General features: G+C 33.7%; 1 protein-coding gene across 1 annotated transcript in view; it reads right to left on the bottom strand.

Annotated features, from left to right (window-relative positions):
• Positions 1-18,416, bottom strand: part of Gls (glutaminase) — a 72,052-nt gene that overhangs the window by 43,409 nt on the left and 10,227 nt on the right. The window contains exons 3-8 of the mRNA XM_055616805.1: positions 15,940-16,036; positions 15,478-15,599; positions 11,510-11,639; positions 10,420-10,499; positions 8,566-8,729; positions 1,277-1,335 (exon numbers count right to left, since the gene is read on the bottom strand). Coding sequence (XP_055472780.1) covers positions 1,277-1,335; positions 8,566-8,729; positions 10,420-10,499; positions 11,510-11,639; positions 15,478-15,599; positions 15,940-16,036 — 652 coding nt within the window. The remainder of the gene's footprint in view (positions 1-1,276; positions 1,336-8,565; positions 8,730-10,419; positions 10,500-11,509; positions 11,640-15,477; positions 15,600-15,939; positions 16,037-18,416) is intronic.

An 18,416-nucleotide genomic window follows, 5' to 3' on the forward strand; every position in this document is an offset into this window, starting at 1 on the left:
ATTGTTAATGAGACTTTTCTTTCATCCTAACAGTTACTGTGTTCAATGATAAAGGCCCATTTATCTATGTACATTTTGTACTTAAGACACCTAAAGGCGGAGAGCTGTGTCTTATATATAACTTGCATTGCTACTTTAGACAATAATTTTTCACCTCAGGATAACTAGATATCATAAACTTACTAAAAACTACTTATATTTAAAAATTTTGGCTATAAAATCTAGTTTTTTAAGATTTTAAAAATTCACTCTTATAAATTAATTAAAAATTACCTGCTTATATATCATTACCTAAAATAACCATCTAGTCTTACGATGGTAGTTTTTTGCTTTAAAACTCATTGACAATTAAGACAGGACTTCTAGGATAGCAATCAGATGAACTCTTTGTAACTGGGCTAAGCCTCTAGTTTACCCTTCAGGATTCTGAGTACTCCATCTACAGTAGTGGATATACAAGTCCATGAGTTATGTTTTATTCTAACCTGGAATAGACAGGCACAAATTTACTGCGGAATAAGTGTCCGAAACACAAAATTTTTCTTAAAAGTAACACAACTAGAAAATTTAAAATGAAAAAAAAAAAAGGGGGGGGGACATCTGAAATTGTGTGATAAATATAAAAATATCACAACAGAACCATTTTGAAATACTTATTTCAAAACTTTAGCTTCCAATTATTAAGGCAATACAAACACCAACATAAATAAGTCAACATACAATATAAACTTCAAAACTTAAGTATTGTAATAATTGGAAGAAGCCTTACTTCCTTTTACTTATGGCATGATATAAGTAAAACAAATGAAACAAATTTAAATGAGAATTATGATCCCAGATTATGAGGATAGAAACAATGTGTTGTTTTTAGTATGTTTTGTCTTAAACTTAAATTTGAACATTTGTACCTACTTTTATTAATAAAAATATTATACAGTAAAATAATTTCCTTCTAGAAGCAAATATAAAATTATTTAAAACGTTTTAGAAACACCTTAACTCCTACTGATCTGTAAAGTTCTTAAATTGTGCCAAAGCTTTACATCTAGAAGTTAACAAATGGGATTCATGGTAAGTCATATGCTTTTCATTTTGTCCTTGAAATGGTATCACAGGGGGAGGGATGTTGGATAAATAAAAATCCTAACCCAACACAACAAGACTATTAATTCCAAGAGAAAACTTATCATAATCCTACATAGACAATTCAAAATACATGTTTACTCCTTAGTTATTAAAAATGTTACTAGGTTAAAAGGAAATGTCAACATTTTACCTTTATTAGTGAAGTCACAACAATTGCTCCAGCATTTACCATAGGATTATGTGGTTTATCTGTAAAATATAATGGACAGCAATTTTTCAAATACTTGGTAGCACTTCCTTGGATGCATATATACAGTTCTGCAAGAACTGTTTGGGGTAAGGTACATATCAAAGCAGTTGTTCATGTCTAGGATTCTGCCAATAATCGTATAGTAAAACAAGAATTCACACAACATTCTGTAAAAAGTAAAGTTAAAAGCGCATCCAAATTCTGTAATCCTGCCATTTCACTCTCAACCTTTCCATATGTAAACAGGGACTAAATCTCCACCTCAGAGTTATAATGACTGAATATCTCAGTTACTATGATTAAAGCTCACAAAATGCATACAACTGCCAAACACCTACTAAGTACTTGAGTAATATAACTATATTAAGAATAAGCTTTGAAAAAGCCCATCTGGTATGATTCAATTTTACTTATCAAAAACATTCCTGTACTTATGCAAATGTGTATGCATGTGTATACATACATGTGTATACATATATGTGTATACAGACACTTAAGAACAAAATTCAAACACTAGTGATGTGCCTAAAATAGTAAGATTATAGAAAATTTAAATTGTAGTCTCTATACTTTCAACACTTCTTGACAGTAAAGGATACACTTCTTATAAATTTTTTGAAAGTTTTTTAAAAATTGTATGTTTCTGCCTGCACGCATGTATGTGCATCAAATGCATACCTGGATCTGAAGAGGCCAGAAAAGGCTATCTGAGCCCCTGGAGCTGGAGTTAAAGACAGCCCTGTATGGGTGCTAGAAACCGAACCTGGGTCCTCTGCAAGAGCAGCATGTGTTCCTAACCACTGGGCCATCTCTCTTTGTACCCCTCCTCTCAATAAAAACTGGGGGTGAGGGCACTGGAGAAGTTACTTAAACTTTTATGTTCACCCACAATCTTAAAATTCTTAAATAGAAATTTAAAAGCTTAACTTACTACATTTTCACTGAATAGCAAATTATGAACATAAAACTCTTGGGTGCAGTAGAAACACCTGTTTAAAAACTTATTTACAGCAAGGGATGGTAGTGCATTTTTCTAATCCCAGCACTCAGGATAGGGAATTCAAGGCTAGCCTGAGCTACATGAACTCCTGCCTCAAAACAAACTTCTATTAGTGACTTATCCTAACAGATAAGCTTACTGAACCTGACAATCCCAGCACACACATTAACCTGTACTATGTTACTAGTCTTCTTGAATTTAGCAAGCTACACTCTACAAGACAAGCCTCTAGCTCAACTGAGCTGTGAAAAAGCAAACAGCTCTTCAAAGCATTAAACAAAGTCACCAAAGGACCCAGCCATTCCTCTCAGCTATGCAACCATGAGAAGCAAGTCCAATGCCTCATCAGCTGTAAGGTAGGTAAACAAACCGGTAGTATTCATGATGAAATATTACTAAAAGGAATAAAACTAAAATTTGCATGAACCTTAAACATATTAAGCTACGCATAGTCAAAAGAACAAATATTAAGTCATTCCATTTATCTAAAGTTTCTCAAATTACTCTAGAGACAAAAAGTAGATTGTTAAGATTATAAAGCTAAAAGAAAACACGGAATAATCAATAATGAATATGGAATTTGTTTTGCAGCTGGTCAAAGTATTCCGAATTTGACTGAGTGCGATTTTGAAACCCCACAAATATAGTCAAAGCTACTGCATTACATACTTCCCACAGGTGTGGACATCCCCAACCCGAGCTTCAAGCAGTGCACTTTCAATGACTACTCTGTTAATTAGGACTTGTATCATTAAAGATAAAAAAATGTCAGCTTCTTTATCATCTGAAAACATGTAAGTCAGCAAAGTACTGGACTTCAGTTTGTTGTCACCACACACAGGTGGTGACATATACTCCGCTCATATGCGTCCTTCCCACTTGTTCCCCACCACCACCATAGCCCTTTACTGATATTTAAAGACATATCCCACTCTCACTCCCTCCCTTCTCCCCCTATGCTCTTTCCCTAGTCCACTGAGCTTATTATTATAATATATTGTTATTAACCATTATATTTTTTATCCAGTAGATTTTTTATATATTTTTTATCCAGTAGGGCTGGCTGCATAATCTTCCTCTGTGGCCTGACAAGACTTCATCCCCCAGGGAGAGGTAATCAAAGAGCCAGCCACCAAGTTTATATCAGAGACAGGCCCTGCTCTCCTTACTAGAGAACCCACTTGGAAACTGAGCAGCCTATTGGCTTCCTCTGAGCAGGGGGTCTAGGTCCTCTCCATGAATGTCTCTTGGTTGGAATATTGGTCTCTACAGGTACCCCTGGGCCCAGGTTTTTTGGCTGTTGGTCTCCTTAGGGAGCTCCTGTCCCCTCCAGGTCTTTCTATCTCCCCCTTTTCCATAAGATTCCTAGCACTCTGTGCAAAGTTTGGCTATGAGTCCACATCTGCTTCCATACCATGCTGGGTAGAGTCTTTCAGAGGACCCCTGTGGAAGGCTCCTGTCCTATGCCCTGTCTTCTACTTCCAATGACTATTCCGTTTGCCCTTCTGAATGAGGTTACAGCCTCTTCCCTAGGGTCCTCCTTGTTGTTTAGCTATTTTAGGATGATATATTTTTGTATGCTTATTTTCTATTATATGCCTAATATCCACCTATGGAAAAAAGACAGCATCTTCAACATATGGAGCTGGTCTACCTGGATGTCCACATGTAGAAAAATGCAAATTTGTCACCATGAACTAAGGTAAAGTCCAAGTGGATCAAAGACCTCAACATAAAATCAGACACACTAAATATGTTTGAAGAAAAAGTGGGGAAGAGCCTTGACCTCATTGGCACAGGAGACAATTTCCTTAACAGAATATCAACAGCAGTAACAACAATCAATAAATGGAACCTCATGAAATTGAAAAGCTTCTGTAAAGCAAAAGACACTGTCGTCAGAACAAAATGACAGCTTACAGACTGAGAAAAGATCTTCACCAATCCTACATCTGACAGAGGGCTAATATCCAGACTATATAAAGAACTCAAAAGTTAAACACCAACAAACCAAGTAACCCAATTAAAAAATGTACATTTTTGATCCAGCAATCCATTCTGAGCAAATTTAGGCAAAGGAAACAATAACTTTGTACTGGAGGTATAATTCTTCTGTGTTCACTTTATCATTTATTCACCAGAGCTAAGAGATGAGATTATTATGTATCTATCAGTGAATGAATGAATGAATATAATAAAGGAATATTAGTAAGAAAATATCATTTACAGTAACACAGATAAACCCAGAGGACATTAACCAGGTATAGGAAAACTTATGTTACATGATCTTTATGGGGAATCTAAAAAATGTGGAACTTATATGAACAGAAAATAGTTGCTACCATGGCTGTAGGGGTGGAAGAGAAATACGGAAATATTGATCAATGAACAAAATTTTAATATATGAGAGCAAGCCCAAATTATCTACTGGATAAAAAATATAATGGTTAATAACAATATATTATAATAATAAGCTTCAAAACTGCTAAAGAAACAATTCTGTGTTCATGCCACAAATAAAGTCTATGAGACAATTCATGACAGTTTGATTCATCCTTCTATGGTGCAAAGCACATTTTGTGTGCTCCATCAATACTAACAATGTTAATTAAAAATAAGAAAAACTAAATAAAGACTAGCTCTAAATGCTAAAAGTCTATTTTTAAAATCTAAATACTGTAATGTAATTAAGATTTTACTTTCCCCAAATGCTTTCCTTGAGAATATATATTGTCAGAAAAATACTATAATGTACGTACGTATGTGAGTCAAGAGAAAAATCAGGAAAGCAAAATACTTCCAAATATTATCGACCTAAACAAAGTCCTAAGCGAAGTAAATGTAGAATACAGAATATAATCATGACATTACTCTATACATGGACTTATATAAAAACTTGTTAATCTATTATTTCAGATTTCTTTTGTTTTGTTTTGTACATTATCAGGGTTAAATCCCTGGGACTAGAAGGCAGCTAATGTGTATATATCCATATACATTCAAGCGTTTGATAAAATTATCTGGGCATGATAAGTACTAAGCAACGCCATATAAAATGCATTCAAGACTTTTTCAAACAACAACAACAAATTACTTCATGGCATGTAATACTCCTTACTGTATACCTTGATTAAAAGCCAAGGATCTAAACCAGTAATTGGTGAAGGAGAAATAGCAGCTTTACTTTACTATAAAAGCAGTTTGAGTAAGCTTAGGACATGGAACCTGCTGTGTTCTGCTCGAAGAGAAATGAGGCGGAAAGGAAGGAACCAATTTAAATCCTGAGCATTTACTGGCACTGTAACAACTGTGCTACCATTTAAAGTATTTTTTAACAACATACACTAAAGCTTGGCACATCAGAAAAATAAACATGTGAAACATTTGCCTATCTGAACTTTGCAATAAACTATGCATGGAACTATTTCAAATTTCTTTGAATAAGGACTTCATAAAAACCTGGTTCATAACTGAGGGTATATTACAGAAGGACCTAAAGCTGGGCATGGTGGTGCACACCTGTAATCCCAGTGCTCAAGGGAGGCAGAGCGGGCAGATCTCTTTGAGTTCAAGGCCAGCCTGGTCTACAAAGTGAGTCCAGGACAGCCAAGGCTATAGAGAGAAACCTTGTCTCAAAAAAAGAAAAAAAGGTGGTGGTGGGGAACGTGACTCCAAAGTTGTCCTTCATATGCACATGGTGACACGTACACACCCTTTATCCCACAATACTCATCACACATTTACACACCATAATCATAAATTATTTTTCCAAAACTGCCATCTCCATAAACTTGTTTCCTCATTAACAAAGACAGAAAGTACCAGGCAACTTCAACTCCAGCTCAAAATCTACTTACACTTTTAAACACTCAAAAGTCCTACTCTAACTATAGCGTAACTACCACTGTTTACCTATTAATCATATTTACATTAGTCTTTATTACTATAATCTTATATTGAAAGAGTGCTATTTTTAACCAATGCTGAATACAGGCACAAACACATGGTAAACATTAGTTTAATAAAATCTTCTAGTAAAATTTTAAATATGAAAAAGATCTTCTAACTGTTTTGTGTTGGGCTGTTATAAACCAACATTCAATAGCATGGCATTTCTGAGAACTTAGGAATGAGTAAGACACTGAAGCCTTCTTTCTATCACTCTCCTTAAAAATGCTGGTAGACAAGACTTTGTGTTAAGTATTGTATTCCTACTCTTACGAAAAAAAATACTAAAATCTTGAGTTCTCATCAAAATTTTCTTATACAGATCACATTGCCAATAAACCATACTTTTAAAAACTTCTGCCATTCTCATGAATGTGGCAAAAATTTTATTAATAAATACTAAGTTCATTTACCCCAACTTTATTTTTTCAAGAGGATTTTTAAAATTTTCAAAAGAAATTTTGTTATTTTACACGTATGGATGTTTTTCCTAGATGGATGGATGTCTCTACATCATGTATGTGCTTGGTAATGGAGGAGGCCAGAAGGTAGCAGATTCCCTGGAACTGAAATTGAACCCAGTTGTTAAGCAAAATGTGGTGCTGGGAAACAACTTTGTTCTTCTGGAAGATAAACCAGTGCTCTTAACCACTGAGCCATCTCAACAGCTCCTCAAAAGATTTCTAACATTCAAATTCCTACATTTGTTTTAGATCCTTAAACAACCTCCTACAAATCAATGTATCTACCAGACTTAGATTGTCCCCTTTTGCTTTCCAAAGGAAAATATTGATTATATTATAAAACGATTATATTATAAAAATATTGATTACATTATAAAATTATCTGGGAATAACAAAATGAATTATTTCAATTAAACCTGAATGTCAATGAGCCTAAGAAATTTCAGAATATGGTAACCTCAATAAAGTTGCCAATAAATGTTAATTTAAAAAAATCAGCACAAAAATTGTGGTAAAATAAATACAGAAGAAAATGTAACTGCCTGAAAGAATACAAAGCACAGACAGTATCAGCTGTCACTCCATTTGAAGAACTAATAAAACACTAATGAGACATTTTATTTTATTTTTTTTTAATTTGGCAGAAAGAAAACATAAAAATCTAGCTTTTAGTTTTTCCAAACTTTACGTGCTTCCTTCAATTCTGTACCTTAAATCATCAAATTATTAGTAATCCTGTACATACTGTAGAACAGAGAAGACAAACAACCTACAGGAGTGAGGTCAAGCTACCTGTGGTTCAGATTTAAACCTGAGTGAGACTGAAATATTCTCTACCTTAGTCTTTCTTTCTCATTGAATGCCTGGGACTCGAGTAGTAATTAACTGATATAAGATACTTCTTCAAAATAGCAAATGTTATGAAGGAGAAAGACAAAAGTCATAAAAACAAATCACACTATCTTAACTATATACCATTAAAACCACAGTATATGAACACAATATGCCTCAAATTTTTAGTCACAGCATAATATAGAACTTTTCTCATATACAAAATCAGTATATGAAACATCCATATATTATGAAAATTAGGAAAACAGAAACACCAGTCTCTATTGGAACTTGTGTTGCTTGATCATATAAAGTCATGCTATTTCATGCCTTTTATAGTATATGACATTTATTTCAACAGAGTGGTTCACACATTTTATGGAAAAATGAGGGTCAGAGCCTCTAACATGAAATTGGTCAGGGAATTGAATCTAGCTGTTTGTTTCACCTTTGCCAGACAGGATCTTTTAACCGAAATAACTGGTAACACACTCATAATAGTTATGACTACCCTACAACTATTAATTGTGTCCAATGGGTTGTTCAGAAGTAAATTCTAAGCATTTTAAACATTTGGAGACTCCATGAGAGGTGACTAGAATGAGCACTTATTTATTTATAAATGGACAGTGACTCATATAGCTAAGGCTGCCTCAATTGCTATGCACCTGAGAATGGTATGAGCTCCTGGTCCTCCTCACTCCATCTCCTATTTGTGGGATTACAAGCATGTACTGTGCCCAACTATGGAATGTATTCCTTGCCCATATCTCTCTATTCTTCTTGCTAATGGCATAAGATAATCTAAAATAACCATTTTGAATAGTAGGTAATTAATCGATCTCTAAAGATTAAAAAAAAAAAAAACTATGGCAAAATTTTACAAGTAGGAAAAGGTTTATTCAAAAGCAGAATTCAAATTACTAAGATTTAAACATAAAAATGAAGCATTTCCTTTTTCTAGCCAACTTGTAGGTACTCCTTACCATCTTCATTTAAAAAGAGTTTGTTGAATCTTAATCCACTTGGCTCTTTCCCAACATAGCGATGCACATACTCAGTTCCCAGATCATTAACAGCAATGGCGTATTTCAGGGGTTTTACACAGGACTGAAGACAAAAGGGAACTTTGGTATCTCCAATAGAATGCCTATTAAAGCACATTTAAAAAACAATTAGTGTCAACTAGAAGCTGTTAGCTTCGTGATTTGACTTGTTCTGTCTACATTAACTCTAATTTATAAATATCTTCCCATAATTTCACAAGTGTTTACCTGAGCACTAAGAATGTCTAAGGGCAGGTGACACTGCACTAAAAGTGCCCACTACCAAGCCTGACAACTGAGCTCGACCCCTGGGGCCCGCATGAGAGAGAACAGACTCCTAAGGTTAGCTAGCCTCTGACCACAAGCACATAATAAATGAAAACAATAAACAAAAAAATTGTTTAAAAGGGATACTGCAAAAAATGACAACAGCTGAAGGCACCCAACACAGTAACAGTTTTATTAACAGTTTTATCAGTAATCAATTCTCTTATACCTCCTACATTCAGAGTAAACCAGCCCTTTTAAAACTTACCTCTTAAAAAATTAACCTCTTTAATTGTAACTTTAAAAATGCTTTTTACTATAACTTACGGATAATTCAGATTAGATAATTAAAATCACAAACCTATGAAAGTTTTAAATTTTACCTTAAAAGAAAAACCTAAAAAATTCTAGGTTTACCTAACTTGTAGTCTTAATAAACTTTAGGGTACTGCCAGGCATGGTGGCACATGCCTGTAGTCAAATAGAGGTAGAAGCATGAAGATACACGGTCTGGGCTACAAGATATGTAGCTTGAGCTACAAAGTAAGTTTTAGGCCAGCCCAACTACATAAGGAAACTGGATCAAAAGAAAAAGAAAAAAAAAATGTATCACTAATATAAATTCATCAAGCTGTATATACTTACCAGTTGTATACATTTTTACCTTAAGTTGTATTTTTTTATTTTAAAAAGTAATTTTAAGGAAGGACTGTATTTGTAAGCTAAATTTTTTACAGTGGGAAAAACGCTGACACACAGAATAATTCTTCTGACATCCAAATTAGAACTTGACAATAACCCTTAATGTCTGACTTCTAGAAAAATAAACATCTATTTTGTATTGAGTTGTACACAGGCATTTTTGCATATGTGCAGGTGGACCTGTGTGCCCATGTTTGAGAAGCCCACCATCAATTATTCCTCCAATGCTCTCCCCTTTACTAAGACAGGGTCTATTTCTCAACTATTTCCTAGTTTTGTTAGCCAACTTGAAGACAATTTCTTCCCAACTGCTGGGGTTATAGAGCCGTTACATTTGCCCAATATTCTGTGCCAGAGACTCTGACTCTGGCCTTCACATTTACATGCACAGCACTTTATCAACCAAGCCATCATGCCCAAGCTCAAAAATAACATTCTTGAAAAAACATTTTAGGACTTTTCCAAAGGTCTCTCTTAATTTAGATTTTTAAAATCAAATCATTCTCTTTATAGTTCTCTCTCTCTGGTAATTCTGTAAGAATCCTCATTTGTCAGTGGCTTGCTTAAAATATAAATATGGTTTTCATGTATTACAAATGCTTTGCAACTGATTTTACTTCGCATATTAATGACAGATAATGTGGGTAGGTTGTGCTACTTAGTTCAAGGCCAGCCTCAGTTGCACAGTGAGTTCCAGGGCTAGACCAGGCTCAATGAAATCAAACATTTCCAGCCCCAAAACAGAATTCGTTCATTTCTACCTCGTGTCTACTGTTATACAAAATTCAAGGCTTAAGGTTGTTCTTCAGACTGAAATAAACTTACCTTTGCCCATCTACCGTACAGACAGATACACCCCACAAATCAGGACTGAACTTGGCCAGTTGAGGAATATAATCAGCAACCTATCCAAATATTAGAAAGACATTAAGAGACATAATATATGCAGTGTGTTTTCTACCACTGATGACTAGTTGTTTCACAGTACTCAGGACCTTCAGTCTGTCTTTTAATGATACTTGTAAAAACTAAGAACACTAAAACATAAACTTGAGTATTAGCATGACATTAGGTGACTTCTCTACCATTCTCTGCAGAGAATCTAAAACAGGAACTTAAAAGACTTTTAAAATAAAATAAAATAAAGGCTTTCAACCTTATAACATAGATTATATAACATAGTCTCTGTTACTGTTTGGAGCACTTGTTTGGTTGTAAAAATGAATGCTGTGTCTGAAGCTGCTGTTGTTGTGGAGGATGGGGTGTTATAGATTCTTCTGTACCACAGGCTAACAGGCTGGTCTCAAATGTGCTTACACTGGAGGCTTCCCTTCCGCCCCTGATCCTCCCCTCCTTTCTCTACCTCCTAAAATGATACTGGGAGTGCAGGTAGGCACTACCATGCTTTATTTTACTTTATATTAATGGGTAGTATATCTGTAGAACTGTCAAATAGTCATTTTTATTAGATAAACTGTAATTTATAAAAATATAAATAAAATTTTAAAAAGTGAAAAAAAAAATGTAAAGCCACTTCAGTCATTTCCAAAAAAAAAAAAAAAAAGATTTTAGCTGGACATGGTAGTACACACGCCTTTAATACCAGCACTGCAGAGGCACAGGTAGGCAGATCTCTATGAGTTGAGTTCAAGGCCAGCCTGATCTATAGAGGGAGTTCCAGGACAGCCAGAGCTGTTACATAGAGAAAAGCTGCCTAGAAAAACCAAACTAAAAAAAATTAAACTTGGTTTTACTCTAGGCATAACAAAAGAGTTAAATACTTATAATGGTTTAAAAGCACTAGATCTAGTGGCTTAACTCGCTGAGTTTCTTAATTTATAAAGAAAATATCCAGGTTTATTCTCTTTACATTAAATGTTTATATTACAAAAGAAAATGTGTATCCAAACCTTACCTTCCCTCCAGACTGCTTCTTTGCACTTTCATATAACTCATCAATGTGTGAGGTGAAGGACATGAAGTCGGGAATGACAAACTTTCTTCTAAAGGCTTGTGTCAACAAAACGATGTTGCTTTGAACACACCTGTGGAATGTGATGGAAAAGAGTGGGTACCTTTTGGTCATCAGACCCTCAACAGCACTAACTAGGAGAATATTAACATTACTGTTAAACGAGAAATAACCCAAGTCAAGTTTAAAACATATTCTTCCTTATGTCCTTTTCTTGCCTTCCAGCTTATCCTAAATAGATTAGAAATAAATTAGGTGTGCCTAAAATTTTTGTCAGATACTAAAATGGTAATGCATCCTTTGAGGCTAAGTATTGGGAAAAATTTTATACCTCCTAGAGTTGATAAATATTCAACATGAGATCTGGTCAATAAAAATCAGACTTTAAGACATCACAAATGAGATTATGAGTATTTTTCAGTTTTAAGTAGCCTTTGACGAATCTTTCTTAGCTCCTGTATAACTACTGGGTAGTATTTCTCAAAAACTTAAAATAACTGCATTTTAACATATTATTCCTGCATAACACTTTGATAACTTTCTAAGATAAAACCAATTTGGTTTGGACAAACTCATTAATTTTCTTAAGTGAAAACTATGTTGACATGTATATATAAGTAATATATACTTTAAAATAAATTTCTTATGAAATAGTATAATAAATTTTATATTACCAAAACCAAAAGCAAGCTATATGTAAATGAAACACATTACAGAATAAAAACCATTTCACTGTTAAAAACCATTTCAAAGACACAGCACTCTGATGATAAAAACCAATATTCTGCTTTCTTCTAAAAATGACAAAAGCTAATAGCATGGCACATTTTTAACTCTGAGCTGAAAACAATCTTAAGATTTCTGAGTTATCAATAACTCAGCTTTAACTGACAAAAAAACAACTTGCTATACATGGACGTCAAGATGCAACACCAACTATAATAAATATTTTAAGGCAAGTCCCATGAGATTGAAAAGAAAAAAAAATGAAATGTTAAAATCAATTCATTGATATGAGAAGTTATTTATGAAACTGGATTCCTCACAGATAAATTAGCATGTTTCAAGAAAAAAGAACAACAATGGGCATTAATGATCTTGTTTGACCTTAAAAATACCATATCTTTCTCAAATGAAAAAGCGTAAAGTAATTCCTATAATTAGGCTACTACTTATTTTTAAATCAAATATACACAAATTTAAGTTATCAACCCACTACTTAGCTCCCCCCATCCTGTTATTTTAAATGTTTAAAACTAATCAGAAGGCTGGAGAGATGGCTCAGTGGTTAAGAGCACCGACTGCTCTTCCAGAACCATGGTTTAATCCCAGCACCGACATGACGGCTCACAGCTGTTTGTTACACCAACTCCAGGAGCTATGATGCCTCAACCAGGCAGCAGATGCATGTGGTGCGGACATACATGAAGGCAAAACACCATACACACAAATTTCAAAGTAAAATAACAGAAACAAACAAAACTAATCAGCCTCTTTAAAGAGGGTTACAGTTAACAAAGCAACACAAAGGACTTTGGGGACTGCGTTTGTTTGTTTGTTTGTTTTAGCATAAGATATTAATAAAAACCATGTGGAAATAGCCTTAAATGGTAAGTTACCATGATAAAGATAATTTCAGAAGACTCCAGCTACACATAATGATGGGTGTTCAAATAAAACTTTCTTGGATATTATTTTAATATAGATGTCATCAGTGTACTAGAAAATAAGTTATTTGAAATAAATTCTGAGGAAAAATACTTTTGCCTTTCAGTGGGTAAAAATCTGTGCTCTGTTCAACCACTTTAACAATTATCTTACAAATACAATGGACATTATTAATGTATTATAAATTTTTCTCAGAGAATTTTTCACTAGTAATACATTAAGTTTTTAGAAAACCAAATAACTACAAATGCAAACCGTTTGCTGTCTCTAAAAACAAGTCCAAAACTATATCACACATAAAATCAATTCTTGTATTTCTACGGTTTAACAATGAATTAATGAGTGAATAAAGAATTTGTTAGCATCAATATTTTCAATAACTACATAGGTAAGCAAAGGCAATCTCTCTTTCAAATTTATTTATCCATGTTAAAAAAAAGTTACATACAATACTTGTTTTTCTACTACAAAGGCTTAAGTAGATGAATTTTAGGTAAAAGATGAACACTTTGATTTAAGCCATAATTATCTACCTTTATAGTTATTCTCTCAGAAAAAAAAAGAATTCCATGTTTTAACAGCAGCATGGAGATGAGATTTTATTTTTGGCACCTCAACTAGGTAACTTCTTATAATTGAAATCAGAGAAGGAATGTCTCTGGAGTCATCACCTTTCAAAGTGACCCAAAAAAACTCAGTGAGAGGTTCTGAGTTAACTCATTCTAGAAAAGAAAAACCCTTTGTCTATGACCTGCTACACAGACTACTGTGTTTCCATGTCAGGTCAGGGACTGCTATATTACAACCTTAGATTTTTAAAACCTGAGTTTGTGTCTAAAAGTATGGTAATTATTATAGATTAATTCAACTACAAATAATTTTATGATTGTGGTTCCTTGGGTTCATAACTGAGAGAGAACATTTAAATTACTTTTAATTTTATAATGAAACAATGTTCATAAAGCACATTTTAAAGCACGTTTAAATGTACAAATTAATGATGTCCTTAAAAATTCTAAAGCCAGTTCCCTACATCTATTATTCACAATCCAACCTACTATCAATTAACTATACTCACAGATAAACTAAAATAATTTCCCAGAAGGCACCACAATCAAGAAAGAGTACTTTGCACATGTTGTTCGTAAGACAAATCCTTACTTACAAAAGTGTGAATAAGTCTAGAGATAAATTCATTTCCTTCCCAAAGTAAATAGATCAACAAACTCCAATTCCTAATAGCAATCGAAGAGTAAGCTTAACGGCTACACTTTAAAGCTGGCTATATTAAGCGAGCCAAGATCATCCGTTCAAAATTGGCAGGCGTGTCACACGCATGCCAGAAACTTCAGAGAACTTTACTTAAATACTTATCCCTCTCAGGACACCAGGACATTCCCAGGAGAGATCTAGAACAAATCATTCAATCCACCAAAGAAATAAAAGGTAATTTAACATACGCATGCACACACAAAAACTTTTAAAGTAAATGCAGAAATTCTTTGGATCCACCTCAACTTAATCCTGTGGTTTTGAAAAAAAAAAAAATCACTGTCTTATAGTTGTTAATAATTTTATAGTGCTGTCCATTAACATTAATAAATTAAAACATTATTTGACTCTTTAGGATCAATTACAAACATATCATCTATTAAAACATAAACTAATACAAACACAGTAATAAAGATTAAGAAACAGATATGCTAGTTTCAGCAATGTGAAAATGTTCTCATTCAACCAAATTAAGGTTTTAATCTTCAAAGTTGTCTTAAGTTCTCAACTGTTTTGCAAAACAAAAAAAGCAAGCACACAAAAAAATTGTAACAGCTCCAAAAACATTTCTTAGTACATTTGAAAAAAAGAGAATCAGGTGATGCAAATATGTAAATATGAGGACTACAGAGCTTTTTGAAGTCCTCTTAAGTTCATCATCCAAATCACCATATAGAAATAAACTACAGACTAAACTGAAAGTCAGCAAATCATGCAGACAGAAAAAAACACCCCAATGTAATCTCTAGGCACAAAACAACATTCATGGCTAATTTTCATTACAACTGCCTCAAACTCAGTGTATTAAAAGAACTTTAATATACACCATCACTGTCTGTCAAAGAAATATTTACAAATCTCTTTTCTCAGTTATACTAAAGTACTGGTCTTCAAAATGTAAAATTGTTTTAAAAGCAAAATCACCATACAGCATAGCAAATCACCATTAAAGGTTTGGCAGAAATTTTTACTTTTTAAAAAGATCTTTGTCTAGCATGACACCATCTGACGTTGTCTGAAGAGTTAATCTTAACATATCCATACACTCTTTCAACCTGGGATCAGACGTTCGCAATCCTGTAGATTTGAGTGCCTGTTTTTAAAAAAATAAGAGTTTGTAAATACATAAGGCAGATAATGTATATGCTTATTCCAACTATAAGTTTCATTCCTGTACATAAAAGTTTCTACCCAAGATTTGATCATGTATGTGGTATTTGTATCATTATTATCCACTTTCTGGACAAGTTTCTCATTGTTTCTTTTTCTTTCATTACCTTGAAGTGAGCATAATAAAAAATTTGAAAACAAGAGAAACACTGTCAGTCAGAACCTATAGGTCAGATAAAACTTTAAGACTATATTTGAGCAATATTATATAACTAACTTAGTATTACTTCCTTGAAAGTTGAGAGAAAAATATAAAAACTTACTGTAATAAACTTGTGAACAGGGATTTTGTCTTGTCCTTCTGCAATTGTGTAGAACAGCAAATCTTCCAAGCTAGGTAACAGACCCTGTTTTATTTTACTAAAGGAGAAGAAAAATAATATAAAATTAATCCTGTATAAATAATGGGATAGACAACAATCAGGTCCATTATTAAATAATCACTGTACCAGACAATAGTTGAGATGATACATTCATGAATACTAATTCACTGATTCAACAAAATTCAATCAGTATCATTAGAATCCACATTGAAAAAAAAGTTAAAAAATATTCATTAGCAGTTTTCAATGTCAGGTCATTTTATTTTCGGTCACATACATAATTTTAAGTCTAGGTTCTATTAACAAAAATATACAGTAGGTCTCCTTCTAAAGTCTGGCTTACTTCACTTAACATAATGATTTCCAGTTACATGCATTTTCCTGTAAATATGACTTCATGTATTCTACAGCTCAGTTAAACTCCACATATTTACACACAACATTATCTACCTACCTGAGAGGCCTCTACACAGACACAGTTCCTGGCTACTGTGAATACTACAGCAGTAAAAAACATGCATGTGCAAGTAAATCTATGATTTGCTGACCTAGAACTCTGTACAGAGGAATGACAGCTGGATTATGAGTTTTTGTTAGTTCAGTGAATGTGCATGTAGGCATCAACACTTACTGTATCTTTATAAGATATTCAAATGGTGAATCTAAAATCTGGGAGAGACAGCAAACTATCTCTCTATAAAAATTCTTGAACTCTGGTTATTAATACTAGCTGTGTAGTCTTTAGGCTATTTAATTAAACTCCCTGCAATTCAGAGAAAGGGGGATATGTCTACCTCAGAAAGTAGTCACAAAGAGTTAGCTCAGTACATCCAACATTTTTAAATGCTGCCTGATAGAATGTAAGTACGCAAACTAAGTCTAAGTTCACTGTAGTTCTTTTAATTTTTTCTCCATGTGTATGTACTTGCACGAGTACCTGCAGAGGCCGGAAGAGGGCATCAGATGTCTGGAGCCCAGAATTACAGCAGTAAGCTTCCTGACTTGGGTGCTGAGAACCAAACTTGGTTCTCTAGAATAACACCAAATGCTCTTAACCACTGGATCAGTAGTTGTTATTTCTAAAGCAATATACACTTATATAAAAAAAACAAAACTCCACATATCACAGAGTAAGAAAAATCTACCAGAAACTCTTTAATAACTAATGTGACAAAAAAATTGCTAAGATTAGCAAAACTTGTAAACAGAAAAGCAATATTCCTATCTATTAAAGAGCCTTTAAGTAAACAAATTATCACACACTAATTTAATTTCTTTTGGGAAAGAGGTCTCAGAAACTGAAAACACTCCATTATTCCCATTATCATTGAGGTAAATATTTATAATGACAAGAATCACAGGTCTCAGGGGCTGGAGAGATGGCTCCACAGATAAAAGCACTGTCTGCTCTTACAGAGGTCCTGAGTTCAATTCCCAGCACCCACATGGTGGCTCACAACCACCTATACTGAAATCTGATGCCCTCTTATGGTGTGCAGGTGTACATGTAGACAGAGCACTCACACATAACATAAACAAATAAAATCTTTAAAAAAAAAAAAAAAAAAAAAGAATGACAAGTCTCAGCAAGGCATAACTAACATCTGCAAGCCCAGCCCAGGAAGGCTCAGATAGGAGGATTAGCCCACATTCAAAGCCTGCCTGGGCTACAGTTGAAACCCTGTCTCAAAACAGAAGAATCACTGGTTTAAGGCAGACCAATCCCCTGCCTACCTATCATGACTCATTAACTGTACAAGGGAAATACATATAACTCTATTTCAAAGAGCAACCTCATGAAATAAAATAATCTTTTAAAATACCATCATTTCTAGACTAGTCATAAGTATAATAGAAACTTAGTATTGTATGACAGCATAAGTATAATAGCAAAGGGTAAATTATGTGCATTTCTCTTATTTAAAAAATGACAGATCATATCTGTTGAAAACTGTTTCTGTATTATTGAAAAGACCTTTCTATATGTCTAAATGTTTCCTGGATTAAAGATTATATAACAACTCTGAACTTTAATAAGACCACTAGTATTTCATTATTTCCTAATAAAATTACTTCCCAAACTACTATTAATGTGCATACACATACATACATATATGACATAATTACATATCTGTATTAAAAGACAATAAAATGACTGACTCAACCATGAAAACATACATAAAACCTAAAATTTCTCATAAAAGAAACATTAATATTGGCATTGATATAATTTATCTTTATTTCAAGACACTGCTGTACCAACCTTTAAGGTCTTTATATTTTTTATTAACTCTGTGTGTAAGTGCAAGTACGCATGGGGCATGAAGGACATGAGAACAACTTGGAGGAGTCAGTTCTCTTCCTCCATGCGGGCTGCAGTGACCCTGCTCAGGTCTCTAGGCTTGAGTGACAAGTGC

This window comes from Psammomys obesus, unplaced genomic scaffold, assembly GCF_907164565.1.
Source record: "Psammomys obesus unplaced genomic scaffold, mPsaObe1.curated_primary_1811, whole genome shotgun sequence".
Lineage (NCBI taxonomy): Eukaryota > Metazoa > Chordata > Mammalia > Rodentia > Muridae > Psammomys > Psammomys obesus.